Raw genomic sequence first — 22,406 nt, 5'->3', positions numbered from 1 at the left:
TTTGAGAAATAAGTTGTAGAGAACCAGCTTGTTTATGTGTTTGTAGACAAAAAGGACTATCATTACAACTCAAAATGGGAAGTAGAGGAACCCCCATACACTTGGGACAAAGATCTGCACAATTTGCAGAGCATTGTGTTCATTATTTCCCTACTAAAGTAACTCCTTTTCCGATTTCGTAGCTTTGCAATACTACTCTCCCACATACCGACAATCTTCTTACATCTTGAATTCAAACTATGAGAAAAACATTTAGCGCCTTGGGGCCGGGTGCAAATACAATATGGCAAAGCCCAGAGCGCTTGCATTTGCATTAGCCATGGAAAAACCAAGGACAATGTGATTTCCATTCCCTTTGGCGGTCATTACAGAGAAATTCACATGCTTCTTTCCATACAGATTGTGACACTTTGTTACATTGAAGAGCGCTTGTATATTAGATGCAATTTCATAAAGACATCACAAAAATGAGCTGCTTGATCCATGAATACAACATGCCTATTGAACAATAGACAGATATTAGCATTAAGGGCAAAAAGGGCAGCTTCTCTTTAAAAAGAAGGTGATGAAAGAGCTGACCGTAAACTTCCACAACAACCAGACCAACCAAAAACACTAGCTTTTTTAGGCTGAGAATTGGTATCTCCTCTTTGTAGGAATTCTCCTGAAACATACCACTCTTTGTGTTCTTCCATCTCGATGTGAAAGAAAGCGAAATTGTCAGCCACGTTACAATAGTATGAAGAATCAATAGAATAAGTTTGACAGCATATTCCCTTGGTTCAAAAAGAAGAGGAAAGAGCGAATAATATGAAACTGGAAAAAAAAAGCAGTTAAGAAAACTTTTTAAATCAATCTCTCTCTCTCTCTCTCTCTCTCTCTCTCTCTCTCTCTCTCTCTCTCTCTCATTTCCAAAAAGTAAAAATTGTTACAAAGGTGTCACAGGCAATTACACCATACTATAAAAAAAGCCAAAGAAAAAAAAAACCCTCCTAATGATGGTTAAAATGCCCTGGGAACTACTGAAAGGAGAGGAGAAATAGGGAGAGGCTATCCACCAAAATCTCTGACAGATGGGCACCTCCAAGCTGATGTGCACAGGCAAACGACATAATTGAAAAAGGCGGAGACAGCATCAAAAGACGCACTGAGAAGCCACCACTACACAAGAGGTTAAAAGATGGGTGTGACGAGACTGAAGAGATTGACCAAAACTGCTGCCACAAAAGGTGCCCATCAAAGAGAGAAAGGGAACCACCAGTCAAGTGCTATGGAGAAAGTCGTGAGGCAACCACCTGATAGCCACTAAAAAGCACCAACGAAAGAGGAAGCCAACAGGGTCGGGATCGAGGCCAGTAAAGCAACCACGAGTAGGAAAAGAACTGCCACCAATGAATACCATGGAGGAAGCGAGGAGACCTCGGGTCAACTAAAGGGCACCATTGAAAGAGGGTCTAGCATTGAAAACCATAGTTACAAGGAATGGCCATTTTCAATTTCCTGTTCCACATCCCCGTTCCGTGTTTCAGACGTGAGTATCTGTAACAGGGAATGGCATTTCATGCCCATTGCCGTTCCCCGTTCCAATTTTTTGATCCGGGTAACTATGTCGCAAACCAACAGGGAAACCACCAGCAAGACGAGGATGACTGAGAAGGAAGCAACAATGTGAGGAAACCACTAGTGCTAAAGCACGAGTGGAGGCTCTCATCCGTCCAAACCCATCGAGCAGCCTTCGTAGGGAGGGAATCACCACACCGAAGAGGCCACCGCAGCCACCCCCAAGGAAAAAAGTAAATAAAAGAAACCAACAAAAAAGGGCCTGAATCCAAAGCACAAATGCCCACACACACACACCCAGCTCAGATATGAGACAGCAAACAACACACAGACACGGAAACAAAACAAGGAAACAGAATCCCCCCTCCACCCCCCATAACAAGGGACGGGAACCACGTGCCAACGGAAAAGAACACAATGAACAACTTTAAGCACTTCAAATAACAACTGAACTGAAAGAGATGCACGACACACGAGACGGGGAGTGGCGGAGTTCCACCCAAGAGAGCACTGGCTCCAAATGCTGGCGCCCCTTTCGTTTTTCTTTATTATTGTTGATTCGCAAAGTACAACAACAAGGGAGCACCTCCTCTGCAATCTGCACGCTGAAGAGAGAGGGCCCCAAGGCTCATATTTGAAGGCCCAAAGCCTAAAAGCATCAAATATGAAAAGCTGATCCCAAAAAAACACTTTCCTAAAATTTCGGAATTTTCCTAGAAATCTGAATTTCCAATGCACTGTCTGAACCCTTCCTATCGTCTGGTGAACCCAGTGCCACGTCATCATATTTTGAGGTTATGAACTTGTCTGACTTCGTTTCGGCCAGTTTCGGGTGCTTTTTTCTTTGACTTTTAGGGTTTTCAGGCCCCTCGGCCGCTAATCTGTAAGTTGGTCGGGGATTCCTTTTGTTTCTTCTTCTTCTTCTAGGTTTTAGGCCCCTCGGCTGGGTTCTATTCCATTGGTCCGAACTTGGTGGGAACTCTTCTTTAAAAATGGCCACTCGGCAAGACTTTATAAGTTCGTAGAACAACATTCGCTGCTTCTACTTCTTCTTCTTAGAGTGCTTAGCCTGCACGTGAGAGATAAGAGGCATAGAATGGATGCCTTGCCCACCGCGAATAACCACAAGAGAGGCACGAGAGAGAGTGAGCGTGCTTTCTTTCCACTAACTTGTGGATCATGCTCAGGAAACTACTTAATGCCATATCACATCCAGCTAGAGGAGAAACCACAAACTTGCGACGAAAAGATACTTGCTAGACAAAGACTAGCAGACTGGAGCATTCATGCGAGATTAAAGAGTTCATGCCAAGAGTGAATCTAGACATCCCAATGGGAGTTGCTAGAGTAGCTTCTGACCATGCCCCCTTCACAAGAGAGTCACTAATCACATCATGCACACTGCCAGGATCAAACAAGATTACCAAACGCTGACCATTCACATGACCACAACACTTGATGAAAGACTCATCCAAATGATCATTGGAACCTTGGGGCACACTACTTGGCTCAAGCAAGACACTAACAGAAGATGTGGATTCTTTCTTAGGTGATTCCCTAGGACAATCTCTTTTCATGTAACCCTTAGTGTGCCACTTAATACAACTTCCTTCTTTTCCATAAGCGGATCGTTCTTAAAGACTTAACCATCCTCCTACTATTCCTTTAGCAGATTTTTCATCAGGTGTCAACTTAGGGGTTTCTTGAGTTTTAGCCTTTCCTTTAGTATCACTTTTAGGCGAAGAGTTATGTGCCTTTAGTGTAGAGGAAGATTAAGAAGACAAAGAATTACCGTTGTTCTTATCATTCTATTGGTTTTAAGAGTTACGCGAGGTACTTAAAGATGACTTGTTCTTCTCTTTGGGCTTACCTTTGTTGTGCTTCATTTCTTGCTCGAGAGTGATCCAAAAGGCGTCATTGTAGTTAGAGGGTCATAAGACTTTCACGTCGTATTTGATGCGTTCGTCCAAACCAAAAAGGAAAGTCTCCTTGCGATTCTCATCTGCGAATTGCGCAATTGAACGCCTATTTGCAAAATACAATTAGAAAAAGACATAACAAAAGTCCCATTTGCTTGAGCTCTCTCTAATCCTCTTTCAATCAATCAACGTATTGCAGTGGCATAAAGCGATCCTTGAGCTTGATTTGGAAGTTGGCCCAACTATAAGACAGGAGTAGGCCATCCACGACACGCTTAAGGTGCGCGGCCATCTGTGCCTCTTGCCAAGATTGATACCAATTATTGGCATCACTGGACAAATTGCCAGGATTGATACCAATTATTGGCATCACTCGACAAATACATAGCGGCTGTAAAAGCTTTACTATTATTGTTCTTCTTGTTAGTCACAAAGTACTAAATTGATACAACCAAGAATAAATCGCAAAAGCATCTATCTTACCATGATACTTACTAAAAGTCAACTTCTCAATGACTAGGTGGTTGGAGTCTTCGTCTCTTCCCGGGCTAGATGACGACTTGCCGACCTCTTAGGAGAGGAAATCTCTTGCATATGTTGGTCTCTCTGGGCCTCACACTCTTACTCCATAGCTACCCTCTTTCCTTCAGTAGCTATATGTATAGCTTCGCGTTCCCTCTCTAGTTTCTTTCCCTTTCAACTGCGGCCGGTTGAGCCTCATGCTCTAGCATTCCGTGGCGAGGATGCATTTGATCCGCGTTGGTCCCCATGCAATCAAATACCAGTCCTCCTTTCATCTTTCCTTTTCTGCCACGTTCTTTAGCTGCTCTAGAACTCTCTGGCCTATCTTTTGATTGTCCTTGCTGTGCCTTTTTGGGACACTTTGCAGAGATGTGCCCTTGTTCTAACTTCTCCGCAACCAAAACACTTCCCCTCCTTGAGGTAGTCTAATCTCACTTCCTCAGTCAGTTGGGGTCGTGCTTTCTTCTTTTTCTTTTTTTTTACTTTTACTTTAACGAGCCGAGGGGCCGGGCATCCTACTCTTACAAGGTGAAGCTTTTGTCACTGATTTCAATCTCAATTAGAGAGACCTTAGACACCCTCTTGGGGATGGATACCCCGTTCGATCTTTTCGAACTTGCACCGTTGTTAGTTTATCCAAGGGATCCCTAGCGGACCCCGTTAGGGGCGTGACAGCGCCCAAGAGCCCCGTGGGGATCCAGATACTACGAGACTTGGTTTCCCTCACTCGCCAAAACCTTTTACTTGGGGTCATGCTTTCTTCTTTTTCTGGAATTTCTTTCTTCTATTTTCATTCGTCGAAGTTGTCCGGTCCTTGGTGTCGAAACTTCATCGGTGGGGTAAGTCAATTTACCCGAATGTATAGAGAATCCCCGCTTAGCATGTCCAATCAATTATTGTATGGACTTGGACTTCTGCTCAAGGCAGTAATCTCGGATCTCTTTGGAAAGTCCACAGCAAAACCACTCAATTTGCTCCTTGAAAGTGACCTTCTTAAAAGAAGAGGTCGGTAGAAAAGCATCCCAAAATCTTTCACAATAAGCATCCAAAGTGTCAACCTTGGTCATCCGAAGATGGTTCCAAGCAGTCCTCACATCGCGTTCGTACTCCTGAGTCAACCAAGAAGAAATAAAGAGCCGTTTAAACTTTAACCACTTAGTCAAGGCTTCTCTCCTCAAAAGAAGAGTGGACCACCACATTCGTGCATTTCCTTTCAAGAATGATGCTGCCCTCCTGATCTTGGAGTGCTCTGAGTAGCGCCCTCCACAGAATGCTATGTCAAACTGCTGAATAAAGGCTAAAGCCTTTGGAGCATCTCGAAAAGCCGAAAAGTTTCAAACTTTACTGCCTGTTCACCCTCTTTAAATTCCTTGGTCTTTTTGCCCTTGTCCTCGAGAAAATTATACTGATTGACTCTATAAAGGTGTTCCTTCTTTGCATAAAAGATGGATCATTGGAGTCTGACTGTCAGAGGAGGATGACTCCTCAGTAGAACTGTAAGAAACGGGTCAAGATTTGCTCTTCTTTCTTCTTGTTCTTTCCAAAAATTTGATTCTTGCTTCGCTTCTTGTCCTTTCTGTCCTCCTCGCTCAAATCGGAAGAGGAAGAGCTATCCAAACTATCAAAAGAAGAAGAACTCGGTAGTCCTTGAAAACGTATATGCTTCTTCTGTTTTCGTGCATTTGCAACAGAAGATTGACAGCCCAAGTAACCAGGGTAGTCAGTCCCCTTGTTGCGCTTCTTTAATGGCTTCTTCACTTTCAGAAGTTAATTGATTCGTTTTTCGGCGACGTCATTAAGTTCTTTTTCAATAAACATCCTTGGGAATTTATGGGTGACTCAATGGCTTTTCTTCCAATGAGTATGCGCTTCATCCATCAGGTGTCGGGTCAAAAATTTGCCATATTGTGGGTCCTTTGCAAATTGGAGCATCAGCTTTGTGCACTCATCAACTTGCTGTTGACGTTGCATCTCCATAAGCTGGTACTCCGTAGGCCGAGGTGGCCCGTACTCATGATCTACTAATCCACTTGCATTCTCCGTACTGCCTCTCGTTCCCGAGTAGCAAGAGGAGTCGTTTGATTCTTGCCCGAATCCATGCGTGTTGCGAGAAAAGGGATCGGATTTCCCGATAGAAGAGAAATCGACTGAGCTCTGATACCACTGTAACGAACTTGGACATGCCAAATCTAAAATCTGTCGCGACACGAGAGAGACATTCACTTTAACCATTTCACAAAATTAAATCACGGTTCAACCAACGTCCGTGCCCAGAGAGATTGGCCCCCAAGACTTACCTCTTTCGGTATTTCTTTTTGTATTAAATAATTGAGCCAGTACAAGTGCCCTAGGCTCTCCTCTGCTCACAGGCTAGTCAGCTCTGAATCAGCCAAAGAGAGCCCTAGGGTCTTATTTAAAGGCCCTTGGCCTTGGAAAAGCAGTTTACATGAAAAGCTTCAGTTCCAAAAGCATTTGATGCCAAAAGCTTGCACTAAAACAGCCAGCACGATTTGCGAAATTCCGTACAACCTGTCACATTAGCAGTGCAATTCGCGGGCGTCCGTACAGCCAGCCATGTCAACAGCTTCTACGCAAACTTTAAATTCCTTGTGTCCCTTTGGCCCCGTCCGCAGTTGCCCATAAGTTAGAACAACTTATAATGAGAAGTCTTTTAATTTGGCATCCATGGGTCATGCCACGTCATCAGTTTGTGACAGGCTCTGCTTTGCGATTCTCATCATCACGATCCTTGAACATCGAGAATCAAAATCAGACCCACACATAGTACATCACATGTACCTTTTGTCCCATATGTCATATTTGACCTTGAAGGATAATAATAAACACTCTCTCTCTCTCTCTCTCTCTCTCTCTCTCTCTCTCTCTCTATATATATATATATATATATATATATCAGATACACACATCCTCACATCAGCTAGAGATAATAAACTCTTTCTCTCTCTCTCTCTCTCTCTCTCTCTCTCTCTCTATATATATATATATATATATATATATATCTATATATATATATATATATATATATATATAGATATATATATATATATATAGAGAGAGAGAGAGAGAGAGAGAGAGAGAGAGAGAGAGAGAGAGAGAGAGAGAGAGACGCACATCCTCACATCAGCTAGAGATCGAAACAGGCAGATTTAGAGGAGTACCCACTGAGTCCTGGATTTGTCAGGTGTGCCAGATAGAGCCGGAGACAGAGCTACATTACATATGTCACTGCCCAGTATACTAAGAGATACGAGGCCGCTTTCACTGTCTATTCAGAGAGGGTTTTGGACCACTTTCTAGAGTCATGAGATACCAGGATCAGAAATGCCTCGGATTAGACTTACTGGAGATTCGCAGACACAAAGAGGACCTCTTGAAATGGGGCACAATGAGAGAAAACCAGCGACATCGGCAGATTACAGATTTCTTTCAGTCACATAGAGTCATGAGATACCAGGATCAGAAATGCCTCGGATTATACTTACTGGAGATGCGCAGACACAAAGAGGACCTCTTGAAGAGGGGCACAATGAGAGAAAAACAGTGACATCGACAGATTACAGATTTCTTTCAGTCACAGATAGAGGAGTTCGAGCAATCCCCACAACATAGCAGCACCAGAGGCATACTGCTTGATCGGGCGATAGAGTTGGGGCGGTCCCGTCGCCCACGGATGAGAGGGCCCTCTCGACATCGACGCAGATTGCGACAGAGGATCCATACCATACTTGCGCGACATAGGAGCAATCACGACATAGTGCTTACCGTGGAGGACATTGAACCTCTACAACCTTTTGGATATTGATGTCTCCACTGTCAAAGAGCTCCATTGTATCAGTCCCCCCACCCCACCCCTTTTGTATCCCCCTTTGTATGAGCTTTCACCCCACCCCTACCCACTATTTTCTTTTCAGTTTTTTGTACTTTTTGTACCCAGACTTGGTATTAGATTCACCACATGTAACCTTTTGGTCTTATAGGTCATTTTGGCCTTTTGAAGACATTAATATTACATTTCATTTACATTTCTCTCTCTCAGATCGGAGTATCGAGGACAGGGCTCAAGGGGAGTGGCAGTTTTATTCAGGGAGGAGTTGCAGCCATCGATATATATATATCACGTAAGGATGAGCAGGCCAGGTACATGTGGGTGAGTTTAAGGGCAGAGACGGGCAAATACCTCTACATTGCTATTTGTTACTTTCCTCCTAATACGTTAGTATATGCATCACCTAGAGGACAGTCCCCCTTGGCTATTTTAATGACATATGGGAGTTTTCCAAGGATGGTGACATTATCATACTAGGGGACTTCAACGCTAGGACTGCCCATCACCAGACAATATTTTATGATACTTCCAAGGAGATGCTTAGGGAGCTGGATGTTACAGAGATGGGCCTATCCACACTATCACAAGATGAAGAGTACACTGAGTATGGCAGATACTTGATAGATATGGGAACTGCACATAGATTGGCCATTTTGAATGGCCTACAAAGATTTCGACAGCTGGAGGTTTTACATGCTTTCCACGTCGACATGGTGCTAGTACAGTGGATTATGTTATGGCCCAGCCAGGTCTCATTCCATTCTTTCAGCACCAGGCCAGTTGGAGTAGTAGTTGATCATGCAATCTTGTCTTTCACTCTTATGTTTCAGTTCAACACAGCTCCATTAAGAGAGGTCCCCACGCACACTCGGTATACCTTCGTGAGGGAGACGGATTCTGTGTATATGGATGAGATATACAGGCAGCTATGCATTCAGGAGCCGGGACGGCCACTAGATGAACTCACTCAGATATTGACAGAGACGCTCCATGATGCAGCATCACAAGCATACCCCCACACCCAGCCTACACGGAGACGATCTGGGAGCATGCCCCAGTACAGTTGGTATGATGAGTGTAGAGAGACGAGGATCAAATTACTGAGGGAAGTGTTCATGGGTATTACCACACATAGACAGTCACAGATTATCTTTCGCTGCCTAGTGCGACGAAAGAAAAGGGCTTATCTATCACAGCTAGAGCGGGATCTGTATCAGCTATTTATGAGTCAAGACTCAGGCGAAGCATGGAGGCTATTCCACGAGCATTCACCACCACCAACGATCACCTCCACAGAGACATGGGGGGAATATGCCACATCTCTCTACACAGCATCCGGGCAACCACCTTTGCCGGACCCACTAGAGACATGCCCTGAGACATGTACTTTCTCTACTGCCGAGAGGGTAAGGAAAGCCATTAACAGGATGAAGACAAGGAGAGCACATGATCATGATGGTCTGGTAGCAGAGCACTTCATCCATGCCAGAGATATGCTTGCAGAGCTTCTTGCTATGGTGTTTAATCGAGCCATGTATGAAGGCTTTCCTGAGACTTGGAGTATGTCTACGATTGTGCCTATTTTCAAGTCAAAAGATCCCATGATTCCCGGGAATTATCGCACCATCATGGTTGGTCACACATTGGCTAGGCTATATGCATCCTTTCTTGAGCAGGAGCTGAGTACATGGGCAGAGCGAGAGGGCATACGAGCACCAGGGCAAGTAGGATTCAGGAGAGGTTTCTCCACTCTTGACCAAATTCTGACACTCAGAGCTATTATTGAGGAGTGTAGACACCATGGCAAGAGGATCTATTGTAGCTTTGTGGATTTCCGCAAAGCTTTTGACACAGTGCCGAGAGCCAGACTTCTACGCAGACTACAGGACATGGGTGTGCCTATAGAGCTGATATGGGGTATTCTGGCTTTATACAGGACAGTGATGGGGCGGGTACGCACTACTGAGGGAATGTCTGACATGGTCCACTCTACTATTGGAGTGAAGCAGAAATGCCCCCTATCTCCGACTCTTTTTGGGATGTATGTAGATGAGTTTTCAGACTATGTAGAACGTCAAGGAGACAGAGGGGCTCAACTAGCAGGGACATGGATCCCGTTGTTACTATATGCTGATGATATTGTGTTGATTTTTGACTCTCCAAAGGGAATGCAGCATCATTTAGATGCTTTGCATACATTTGCTCGTGACAGTGGATTGTCTACCAACCTTGGGAAAACCAAGGTTATGGTGTTCAACGCCACACCACAGTGGGTCAAGAGGTCAGCACCCACATTTACGTATGGCCAGGAAACTGTGGAGTACACAGATGCATATACCTATCTTGGGGTAGTTTTCGGTGGACCGACGAGAGCATATGCAGCCTTGAATGTGTTCGCAGGTTCAGTTTCAAGAACCGCGAAGAAAGCTCTGGCTTTTTGACACTCTAGTGACTTCAGCTATGCTCTAGGGAGTTCAGGTATGGCTATCCTCAGTAGACTATCATAGGAGATCTGGCAACACAGATGGATGGAGATATATGGAGAGGCCTTTGGTCTCTATGATCGCTCGGATGATTTGGGCTAAGGCCTCAGTGCCGCATGAGATTATCCGAGCCAAGCTAGCCGCGCCCCCCCCCCCCCTCCCCCCCGTGGTTGAGGCATTGACTAGATGAATATCTTTTATACACAGTTTATGGAATCTCCCCAGGGACAGATATGCTCGGCTTGCCTTAAAGTCGTCTCAACAACTAGCACTACAAGGCAATACAGCATGTTGGTATGGACACATGACAGCATGGTTTCAATCACATATTTTCATCATGGATAGATTGCCTCCGTTTCAATACTCCCTAGATGCACCCTCCCTGTCTCTCACACGCATAGAGATCACCAAACTCATATGCCAAGATCTGGTTCAGCTAGATACTAGGAGCACATGGATACAACCGACACAGGAGTTGGGCACGAAGATGGCCTTCTATAGAGAGCATCTTCTCCAACTCATTCATGGAGGACGGTTTTGTGACTAGGCTTGCATACACGGATACGCACTTATCTCATGGGATACGATGCGCTATTGAGCAGATACGCACATCCTCACATCAACTCTAGATCGAGACTGGCCGATTTCGAGGGGTACCAACAGGGGCCAGGATATGTCACCTATGTCACTCAGAACCAAAGACAGAGCTGCACTACACATGTCATTGCCCGGCATACTATGAGATACGCGGCCGCTTCCATTGTCTGTTCAGAGAGGGTTTCAGACCATTTTCTAGAGTCGTGAGATACGAGGATCAGAGATGTCTCGGATTGTTTCTGCTAGAGCTACGCAGACTTAGGGAGAGCTTGCTGAGGACATCAGGGGAGAGACACCAGCCAGGGGAGAGCCAGAGGAGCAGTCATCACAGCAGATCTCAGAGCCCACCCACACTAGAGGTACGTTGATTGACCAAGCCATTGAGCTAGGCAGATCCACACGCCCACGACCTCGAGGGGTCTCCCACCATCGACAAAGGCTGCAGCAGAAGATACAGATCACTCTAGCTCGACATGCAAGACGCCCAACCAGAGTACTGACCATGGAGGATGTTGATGAGATTCGACAACGACCGATGAGAGATTTCATTTGAAGCTGCCAACCCCCCCCCCCCCCTATCTCATTTCAATTCCAAATCAGCTTCAAATTCATTCCCTTAGTGTTTTAGTTTTAGTGTTAGTTCTTTGTACTTTCCATACTCAGACATGGTATCAGATTCACCAATTGTAACTTTTTGGTCTCATAGGTCATTTTGGCCTTTCGAAGATGTTAATATAACATTCTCTCTCTCTCTCTCTCTCTCTCTCTCTCTCTCTCTCTCTCTCTCTCTCTCTCTCTCTCTCTCTCTCTCTCTCTCTCTCTCTCTCTCGCACAGGCGTGCCCCTACGTGTGCACACAGACACACATATATATACATGTAGTAATCACCTCCTCATAAGTTTTATTAATACAACCATGTGAAACATGTTATGATGCAACGAATCGGGAACAATAAATGAACCTTAAAAACACACGCACACAATAAACAGCTTCCAAAACTTTGCAAGTACTTGCATGTTTCTTGATGCTAATCGATAAGCAGACACCATACCTGTAGAAATGAAGAAAAATTCCTTTGCAATCTCAACAGAGTTGATTGCAGCCAACGCCAAGGGTATGACAAAGTGCAGAGATGCTTTCTCATGCACATGCCATCCGAAGATGTATCCAGATGTATAAGCATATGCCACACAAATCAACAAATTCTCCTTACGTGGTTTCTTCCAGAGCTTCACGAGGCATGGAAACATGGCAAGAAGCACAAGAAGCATGCTAATCCCAGGTGTAATCTGCAAAAATACCAGAAATTATCATACAAAGTCCTGAAGCACCCAAAACTTTTGCAAAAAAGGAATCTACAATGTATTCAAGACCTGTGGGAGAATGGCATGGACTTTTAAATCTCCAACAAGCCCTCCAGTCATGACCGCCTTTTCCTTCATCACGTGAACACCAAGTTTCCTTAATACATAGAAAAGCATCTTGTCTAAGACATTGTAAAGTGCCCAAAAATTTGGAGCCCAATAAGCATGGCACAATCCTCTGCCAAATGGGAAAAGCCGCCGCAAAACTTGACCAATCTGTCCTGTTGCACTTGCCATAAAATAAAAACAAGGCTTCAGCATTAGACAGGCCATGCATGAGAAAATATATTAGACAAGAAATCTTTTAACTCTCTCTTTAGCACTGCTGATTTTCTATTACTTGAACCCCCTTGGAGTGCCCAAAAATCGTGCCTACCCCAAGGAAAAATAAAAAACTGTTACAGCAAACACCCGTAGGCAATTACTAGGGCCAGTGGCCACAAACTTGAGAGTCTGAAAACGCCAGGGGAATAAACCCCTCCTAATGAGGGTAAGAAGTGTCCTGACAACTACTGAAGGAGGAAGGAGCAGGAGGGAGAGGGTATCCACCAAAGCCTCTGAAAGATCGGCACCCCCAAGCTGCTGCAAAGAGGAAAACCACCCAAAAAAGTATGGGACATAACTGACGAAGCCCTAGACAGCATCTTGGATGCACTAAGAGGCGACGACTACACACGAGGGTGAAGGATGGGGGAGAAGAGGCTAAAGACGGTATCCAAAACTGCTGCCACAGAAGGTGCCCATCCAGGAGGAACAGGAAACCACCAGTGAAGTGCTACAGAGGAGGTCAAGGAGACACCACCAGATAGCCACTAAAAAGCACCGCCAAAAGGGGAAGCCAACAAGGTCGGCATCGAAACCCCAAGGAAGTAACTTGAAGTTGGCCTTGGCTCCTTCATCAAAGAAAATCAGGGCTTCTTGATGTTTCACTTTGCCCCAAGCTCGGCAAAGTTCTATACTTTCATCAATCAGGCTTGGGTCAGTACCCATGCAATCTGGTACCAGTCCTGCTTTCATCTTGCCTTTTCTACCACTTTCCTCTGCTGCTCTCAAACTCTCTGGCCTCTCTTCAGTCTGTTCTTGCTGTGCCTTTTTAGGGCACTTTGCGGAGATGTGCCCATGTTCCCTGCAACCAAAACACTTCTCCTCTCTGATATAGTTGACCCTTTCTCGAAGAGTCAGCAGGGGTCGTGTATCCTTATCCTTCTTTTCTTGTGAACTCTTTTTCTTTCTACTTTCATTATTGGAGGTCTGTCGGGTTCTCTGAGTCAAGATCTCATCAATGGAGTAAGTCAAATTTCCCGAATGTATCGAGAAAGCCCGTTTTGCATGACCCATTAATTCTTGAATAGAATTTGACTTTTGTTCAAGGCAGTAGTCTCGGATATCTATAGGGAGTCCGCAGCAAAACCGCTCAATCTATTCCTTAAAAGAGACGACCTTAAATGAAGAGGTTGGTAGAAAAGAGTCCCAAAACCTCTCTCAATAAGCATCCAAAGAATCTCCCTTGGTCATCCGAAGATGGTTCCAAGCGGTTCGTATATCCTGTTCGTACTCCCGGGTCATCCAAGAAGAAATAAAGAGCCTTTTGAATTTCAACCACTTGACTGGAGCTTCTTTCCTCCGAAGAAGAGTGAACCACCATGTTAGAGCATTGCCTTTTAAAAAACATGCAACCCTCCTAATCTTGGAGTGCTTTGAGTAATGCCCTCCAGAGAAGGCTATGTCAAACCACTGGATGAAGGCCAAAGCCCTCGTAGCATCTCGGAACCCTGAAAAAAATTCAATTGACTGTCCACCTTCTTTGAATTCTTTTGCTTTCTTGCTTGTCTTCGAGGAAGTCATATTGGTTGGGTCTGTAGAAGTGCTTCTTATTTGCATAAAACATATGGTCATCCGGTCAAAGGATGACTCCTCTGTAGAGCTGTCAGAAACTGGGCAGAATCTGGGTTTCTTTGCCTTTTTCTTCCCCTTTCCGAAGATTTGCTTTTTGCTTCGCTTTTTGCCCTTTTTGTCCTCCTCATTCGAGTCCGAAGAGCTAGAAGAACTATCAGAAGAAGAGGAAGAAGAAGAACTAGGTAGTCCTTCAAATCGTACACACTTCTTCTGCTTTCTTGCAAATGCAAAAGAAGATTGACGGCCCAAATAACCAGGGTAGTCAATCCCTTTCTTGCGCTTTTTCACTTGCTTTTTGGATTGATTGTTCGCGTGCAAAAGAAGATTGACGGCCCAAATAACCACGGTAGTCAAGCCCGTTCTTGCACTTTTTCACTCGCTTTTTGGATTGATTGTTCGCGTCCAAAAGCTGACTGATCTGGGTCTGAACCACTTTTTGCAGTTCTTGTTTTGTAAACATCCTCGAAGAAGGAGGTTTATTGATTGCCGGTTTGATGGGTGGTTTGGTGGCTTTCTGCCCCACTGAGTGTGATTGTTGAGACAAAAATTTTGCAAACTGAGGGTCCTTCGGAAATTTAATTATCTGCTTTGTGCACTCGTCAACTTGTTGTCGACGTTCCATCTCTTGAAGTTCGTACCGAGTAGGCCGAGGTGGCCCATACTCTTCCTCTATTAATTCGGTTGAATCTTCTTCATGATCTCCTCCCGCATCAGCAGATGCAAAAGAAGCCGATTGATTCTTGTCGGAATCCGTAAGTGTCGCGAAAATAGGGATCGAAATTCCCAGTAGAAGAGAAATCAGTCGTGCTCTGATACCACTATAACAAACTTCTAAACCAAGTCAAGATTCTATCGCGAAATAACAGAGATTCACTTTAAAACAATTCATAAAAGTTGACGCAGCCCAGCGTAGTTCCGTGCCAAGAGGTATTGGTCCCAAAGACTGGCGCCCTTTCCGTATTTCTTTTTATATTAATCTGTGTGCAAAGTACAAGAGCCCGTGGGTGCTCACTCTCAGTCTCTGCGTCCAGATGCCTAGAGAAGTGAGCCCCTAAGGCTTATTTATTCTCACAAGGGATGCTCCAAAAGCAGAGCCCCAAAATCAATTAACTCAAAAGCAGTAATCTCCTAAAGCTTCTAGTCTTCAAAAGCTACTCCTCTAGTTCCAGTGAGGATGAGAAAAGGTGGAAGAAGCGGAGAAAAAGTAAGAAGAGCAAGAAAAGCTGATGTCTGAAAAAGTCTAGAAAGCTTGGGAGGCCATCTAGCACTTCAGAGGATGGGAGCTCATCCTCTTTTGATAGTGAACAGATAAGCAAGAAGACCAAGGAGTTCAAGGAAGGGGGTCGGGCCGTCAGGTTTGACACGTTTTCAGGCTACCAGGACGCCCATCGAGCTGTTGAGTTCATACAACAATTTGACGTCGCCTTCTCAAAAGGTTAGTTCTCGGAATGCTCCAAGGTGCGAAGGGCAACATCTTACTTGAAAAGAAATGCACAGACATGGTGGTCTACTCTGTTGTTACACAGAGAATCACCTACAACATGGATAAAATCACGTCAACTTGGATAACAGAAGAATATGAAGATGTCATCACAACTTGGCATCATCTGAGCATGACTAAGAAAAACACGTTGGATGACTACTGCTTTTGGGATACGTATTTGCCAGTGTCCTCGTTCGAAAGATTACTTTGAGGGACCAGATTGAGCAGTTTTGATGTGGATTGCCAAAAGAGATTTGACAGTAATGTCTGGAACAGAAGTCTCACTCTATTCAGAGACTTATGGGACATGCTAAACAAGGATTTAGAATGCATGCCGGCTCATTGACTTATCCTACAAATAAAACCGCATCCACCTCAACAAGGCAAGAGTCTTCCTGTGCAAAGAATGAATCGGGGGAAGTTGGAACCGGATGACAACTCATCACACGATTCCGGCCCAGTTAGAAAATCAAATGGTAGCGCATCTGAGGGTTCTGACAAATTAAGGGAACCAAATGCAAGTTTTTTTTTTCCCAAGAAAGAGATCCTTCTATTAGTTAATAAAACTGCCCAAAGGGCTACAACCACCCCTACTAGAGAGGGCTACATCAACCATAACAGCATATGTACAATGAGGCCAAAAACAAGAGATGGGAGGGAAAAGCCACACTGGTGGACGGTAGTGCCAGCTGAGCTCACCCCGGACCATGGTGAAGAAAGGCCCAGGGCGCCAGAGTCGAAGGAACTCCTCTCTGCGCTCCCGCATGCGGTTGGAGCTGCCCTCAAGTCTCTCGAACTGTCCCCTGAGAGTATGGACCACCTCCAACCAAAAATCTCGAACCATCTCCGCTAGTGGCACAAGGCGAGCCTCAAAGATGCAGAAACAGCGGGCCCGCCAAATGAACCAGAGTGTCAGGCCACAGACGAGCTCCCGACACACTTGTCTCTCATTGCACCACTCCAGTGGGGTAAGCTCTATAGCAGGCTCGAGTGTAGGTCGGCCCCCCTGTATCACTATCATTCTGCTCAAATTGTAGTGCAGGGCCCGTGAGAGTGGACCAAATAGTTGCCCCCCAAGTGTATTGCCGTGCTGTGGAAAGAGTTGGCATCAGCCGAAGGACCCGAAGCCAAACCTGTTGTGCCATAGGACAGTCCCACAAACAATGACGCTGACTCTCCAAAGGATGGTCACAAGCTGCACATGCTACCAAAAGGCCACTATGTACTAGCCAGCTCCCCACTGCTGTAGCTCTATGTGCAACTAGCCACTGAAACAAAGTGACTCACCGTGGTTGTCTAGCGTCCCACAACCTCGCCCAAAAGGCTGACAAGAACTCAGTTGTTAGACCCTCCTGCCAATGAGGTGCTACAGCAGGACGAGCCTCCCTCCATACTAGCAGTATGTGACGCATAGTAGCAGGGAATGGCCGTTTTTAGGTCTCCGTTCCCCGTTCCCATTCCAAGTTCCCGTTCCGAATCCCCGTTCCGTGTTTCAAACGTGAGTACCCATAACAGGGAATGGCGTTTTGTTCCGCGTTCCCGTTCCGTTTTCCCGTTCATGGTAACTATGATGTGACGTCCTAGTCGAACAGTTTACTGAAAGAAAGGGACCCCTGGATCGTCAGCTGCGGAGAAAGGGTCCCTCCAAAACCACTCTCCAGGATCCCACTGCACACGTGCCAGTGGACAACTCTCCCAAGCCCAAAGCCTCCAATGGCCTGTCGCAAGAGCTGTTGGGTCAGGATCGATGACACAAGTCCTCCCGCAGATGCCCACTACTCGAATCCTCTGAAAACAACACTATGCAACCTGTGGAGCCTCTACTGAGACTCTGTGTAGGCGACCCTCGCCCTCTTATCTCGAAAAACATGGAGGGTATAGTCTCTGAACAAGCTCGAGCTGCGATGAGGACCTCCAATCGCGTGAAGGCCCCCATCCTCGTGAAGTCGCGTGAAGTCGCGTGAGGGTATAGTCTCTGAACAAGCTCTGTAACTTCTCTGGCAAACCTGAGAACTGAAGCCAGTCACTTAGAGTGCGTGTTGAACCCTCTGCCATGGGACCCCAAGAAACATGAGGCCTACCACCAACTAAGTGGCCTCTTTGAGTGCTAACCATGGGGTTTCAAACAAGGGGCTATCTCACGCGCTCCTCCGTGCGGGAGGGCCACTGATGCTCCAGGCCTCTCCACAACTGCTCCCAAGAGCGAAGCAGGCTCACTGCGAAACGATCCTCCAGTCTCTTGTTCATACCAACTCTGCGCATCTCTGTAAAGATCCATCTGATGGAAGGTCTCCAAGGGTCTCTTGCCTGAGGCACTCGAGCTATAAGCCGCTGAAGCAAAAACTCCTTCCAGGGCTCCTTCCCTGAAAGCAGTCCTCTGACCACAAACTTCCCAAGAAGGGCTTTGCTCTGCTGTGCTGTGCCTATGATTCCCAACCCCCCCGAGAACAACGTAGAGTGATGACCTGCCATGCTACTTTGGCCCGGGCTATCTCAGTGTCACGCCTTGACCAAAGAATGCAGGCTCTCTACCTGGCTAATGCAGGAGCTCGATAAGATCTAGCAAGATGTAATGTACCACATAATAGCCAACAACACCTGGTTGGCCACTACAACTCTGCCTGCCAAAGAGAGTCGTGTCGAACTCCAATGTAGCAACTTCCTCCTGATGGACGGGAGGAAGGGGAGCGGTCTGCTGCTAAGAAGACAAGTCCAAGCCAACCTAACAGCCCAAGTAGCGAATTGCAGTCCCTGGGGGAATCAAGTTAAAACCCTCACCTGGCAGCCAATCAGGCGTAGGAGCACTGCCAACCCAAAAAGCAACTGTCTTCCTCTAGTTGATCAGTGCGCCTGATGCACAACAAAAAGTCTCAAGAGCCTGCTCACACCTGTGCAAGTTGGCCTCCTGGCCCTCCAAGTACAAAGCTGAGTTGTCTACAAACTCAGTATCGAGTAGCTCATCACCACAGATAGGGAGCGCTAAGCCACGTAGACCAACCTGCTGTGAAACCAAGAATCTGCTCATCGCCTTGGCATAGAACAAAAAGATGAAGGGAGCGAGAGGGCGGCCTTGTCTGACCGAGCGTGTGAGCATGAAACGGACTCCTCTACCTCGTGCCAGAAGCACCTGACTGTGTGCACGTCTGTCGAGAGCTGACACACCTTTGATCCAAGCACCTGAGAAGCCCATCCTACGTAGAGTACCCTCCAAGAAGTCCAAGTGTCAAAAGTTGATGGCGACGTCGTCCTATGAAAAGTCACATCACGCATATCTTGAAATGATGACTGAGACACCCCTCCCTACAATCAGTGGCCCCTTCCAACTACTAAGGCCATTAACATTTCAAAATTCCCCTTTTCTTTTTTAAATTTATCACAAATTCCTTTCCAAAGTAATCTCTTAGTGGTAACCCAAGAAGTGAAATAGTGGTACCAGCAATATATGCTTAGATCCTGGTAACATGGTAGCCCTTCAAAAGTGACCCTGGAGCGTAGCACCAACCAAAACCTATCTTGCTTCAATCAATAGAGGGTCATGAAAAGCATATCTATTGGCAATGTCAAAGCTAGTCAAACCTCTAGGGACTGCTGCAAAAGGAGAAGTCTGCACCAAAAAAGGCGGCCTCAGATGGGGATGTCCCTCCCAAGCCACACGGCTCGTAGCGAAAGCACTACCGAGAGATCGCCTCGCGCCAGACGCGTATCCAATCCCCCTGCGTTTGAGAGGGAGTGAGGGAGGGGTCGGGAGATGAGGCTGTAGGCCCCACAAGAGAGAGAGGGACGAGAGGCGGGGGTGGAGGCGGAGGAGAGGGAGGAGGCGAAGGAGGGGGAGTGGCAACGTCTCAGGGAGGAGGAGGTGGAGGCGGAGGATCTGAAGTGGATGGAGCCTCCTCAGGCGGGTCTTGCTAAAGGGGGTCAAAACGGTTCCCTGTCGAAACCCAGTGCTACTGAGCTGCAGGAGGTCAGCCGCCAGGGGGAGCAGTGGGGTGAGCCCGCCCCCGATATCAGCCACTTGTTGCCAACCGTCAGTTGTCTAATCGCTGGTCTCTATCGAGGTACCAGCCTGTGCATCATGTGTATCTCGCTGCTAAGCAAGCTCAGCCTTGTGAGGCTGCGCATGCGCTGTGGGTCGAGATCTCCTCAGAGGAGAGGCCTTTGCTAAATGGCCCATCTGTCTACAAATGAAACACTGATTTGGGAGACCCAAATACTCCACTCTCTGTCTGATCCAATCTCCACTCACCCAAGGCACTAGTACCACCTTCGGGAGGGAGTGTGTCTCGAACAAGAACTCACAGAGTAGGTAAACCTACGGCCTTGGCCACAACTGAAGCTGCACTGCGCGGAGACTCCAAAACTATCCCAAACATGGTACCAATCTTGGGGAGAAGAGGGAGGTACTCTCGCCTCAGGCCTGGGAAGCAGACCGAAATCGGCAAGTCAGCCTCCTGTAGGGTCAAAACCATGATGCCATCGTCTGAAGTAAGCTCGAGCAAGTCGAAGGGTCGGTTCCACGGTGTCGGGCGAGGGAACTTCTGTAGAGTCCCTCTGAGGTGGAGCAGAAGCCGCCATTCTGTGGCTGCTGCTGAAGATGGTGACGAGACATTCACAGTAGGCTGAAATACATTCTACCAACGCGCTGAGAAAGTGACGCGAAGGAGGATACGGCTGGTAAAAAGGGGTGGCTGATAGAGGGAGAACGAGGTTGGGGTTGGTGGGTGCGAGGTTAAGGTGGGCAGGCTGCGCGCTGGGGACAGCTGCAAGCAGAGTAGACAGCAGCAGTAGCAGCACGCGCATCAGCTGACGGTATGGGAGGAGGAGAGGGAGCAACGATAGCAATGGCGAGGGTGGGAGCGTACAACAAGCAATGAGCAACGAGCTCTCCCAACCAAATGCAAGTTCATCGAAGGACTCCAGAGAAGAAATGATAGTGCGTCTCAGGGCTCCGACGATTGAGACTGACGTGCCGGCGAACAAGGGAGGCCAGCGAGCCTACCTATAGGTCCAAGGGCACAAGGAAAGGAAGTAAAGGGAATCAACTGGTAGATCAAAGAATTTCACAGATCCAGATTGAGGTGCCAAGGACAGGGAGGCCAATAGGGCTACCAACACGTCACAGGGCACAAGTGAAGAACAGAAAGGTAAGCTAGGTCCACTAGGTAATTCAGTCAAGGGTACTGTTTGGCCCTCGATGCAAAGTGGATGGAAGGAGGAGAACCTTGCAAATTCTCTTCAAAGAGAGCTATATTGTTAGGCGCAGCGGAATGAATTGCAGATCTTTGTCGCTGAAAATTTGCTACTATGAGGGCTGAAAACAGCAGGTCTTTAGGGCTGAAAACTGCAGGTCTTCATCTGCTGAAAATCGCCAGAGTTGTCGTGGGGGTTGGTCTTGCTGAGAAGTTGCCTGTTGAGCAAGGTGCTCCTGCTACCTCTTCTGCCAGAAAGTGCTAGCTCTGGTTTGCTTATATACAAACTTAGCAAAATTGCCCTACCTACTTTCCAACAAAAGTCACTTAAAAATAATAAGTGAAAAATGTCAAAAATAGGGAAAATAGGTCTATGTACTGTAAAAATGCTACTGTTGGGATCTGACTGGAATCCAATGGTCATGCTGTGTGCAACCAGAGGATATGCATCTAGTCTAAGTGTCTGGACATGCACGTCCTGCGAACAGACTCACTAAAGTGCCATATCACTTCCTATTCTAGACTGACTGAACTGAACCCTGGTCATGCTGTAGCTTGTCTACGGACACATAGGGTTGGATGTGTCACGTGACATCCCCTCCTTTTCAAAGTGAGGTACTGGTACCAAGCTGTATGGTGTCGAGGGAGATCGCCAACAACATCCGAAATCCTGGAAGGGACTCTTCGTCGGCCCACTCTGATGTGTGGGTCGTACGGTACTTGAACTTCATAAAGGTCTGCAACGCTTGCTTCTTTGGGCCGCGCCGAAAGCGACACAAAGTCTTCTGTGGCTCCTTCGATGCTTCAACTTCGTCGAGAGTCATGCGTCTACCTTCTTCAAGAATCTCCATGGCTGAAAATTCCTGAAACCACTTCCAACACAAAACCATGAACATACCTATACCTATTCCATGTAAAGTGACTGGAAAAAATATTGTCTTCCTAAAAGATGTGCATGCACTGTAGATGAACAAAGATACGGAGTGCCAAACCGTTCACCACACACACGCAAACAATGAGATTGAATCTTTCTCTTATGATCTAAAGCAATCAACTGTGGCAATTCACAACGGAAATGCCCATGCTTGGTGCTCATACTTTCATGTGCTCTTGCTACAAATGTGTCATGCCAAGGAAGAGACATGAAATGTGACTTCCTTGAATGTATACTTTCCAGCTTTTCATGAACAATCCGCATACATTCATGCTCATTCATGAGTGGAACGTGCTCAACGTACAATATGTCATGCCTAGGAAAAGTAATCACATAAAGACGCTGACTAAAATACAGGAAACGATCACGAATGAAACACTTATACAATGCATGCCTATGAATCATGCGAACACATAATACTTCCTGTGAGGGTTCTTTGGAGCGAGGCTTGAGAGCCAAGATCGGTTCTTCATGAAGGGGTACTTTGGACCTACACTCGAGAGCCAAGATCGATCCTTCGTGATTGATCGAATCTACAACAAGGTTAGCTTTGCTAGAAAAAGCATCAACTAACTCATCATCCTTGTGAACAATCACTTCATCTTCATGCAAATC

At 46.3% G+C, this 22,406-nt stretch overlaps 1 protein-coding gene across 2 annotated transcripts in view; it reads right to left on the bottom strand.

Annotated features, from left to right (window-relative positions):
* Nucleotides 1–205: 205 nt before the first annotated feature.
* The window catches only part of LOC147436075 (ALG6, ALG8 glycosyltransferase family), a 34,544-nt gene continuing 12,343 nt past the window's right edge, over nt 206–22,406 (bottom strand). The window contains exons 2-4 of one of the 2 annotated variants that reach the window (XM_086488970.1): nt 12,302–12,508; nt 11,980–12,217; nt 206–816 (exon numbers count right to left, since the gene is read on the bottom strand). In XM_086488970.1, the coding sequence (XP_086345096.1) occupies nt 449–816; nt 11,980–12,217; nt 12,302–12,508 (813 nt within the window). In that variant the 3' untranslated portion in view covers nt 206–448. Of the gene's footprint in view, nt 817–11,979; nt 12,218–12,301; nt 12,522–22,406 lie in introns of both variants that reach the window. The other variant, XM_086488971.1, reaches the window with a different exon arrangement.

Source organism: Adiantum capillus-veneris, chromosome 18, assembly GCF_014529385.1.
Source record: "Adiantum capillus-veneris isolate H3 chromosome 18, ASM1452938v2, whole genome shotgun sequence".
NCBI classification, from domain to species: domain Eukaryota; kingdom Viridiplantae; phylum Streptophyta; class Polypodiopsida; order Polypodiales; family Pteridaceae; genus Adiantum; species Adiantum capillus-veneris.
The sequence above is the reverse complement of the archived record's forward strand: the minus strand, read 5'-3'. Positions and strand labels throughout refer to the sequence as shown.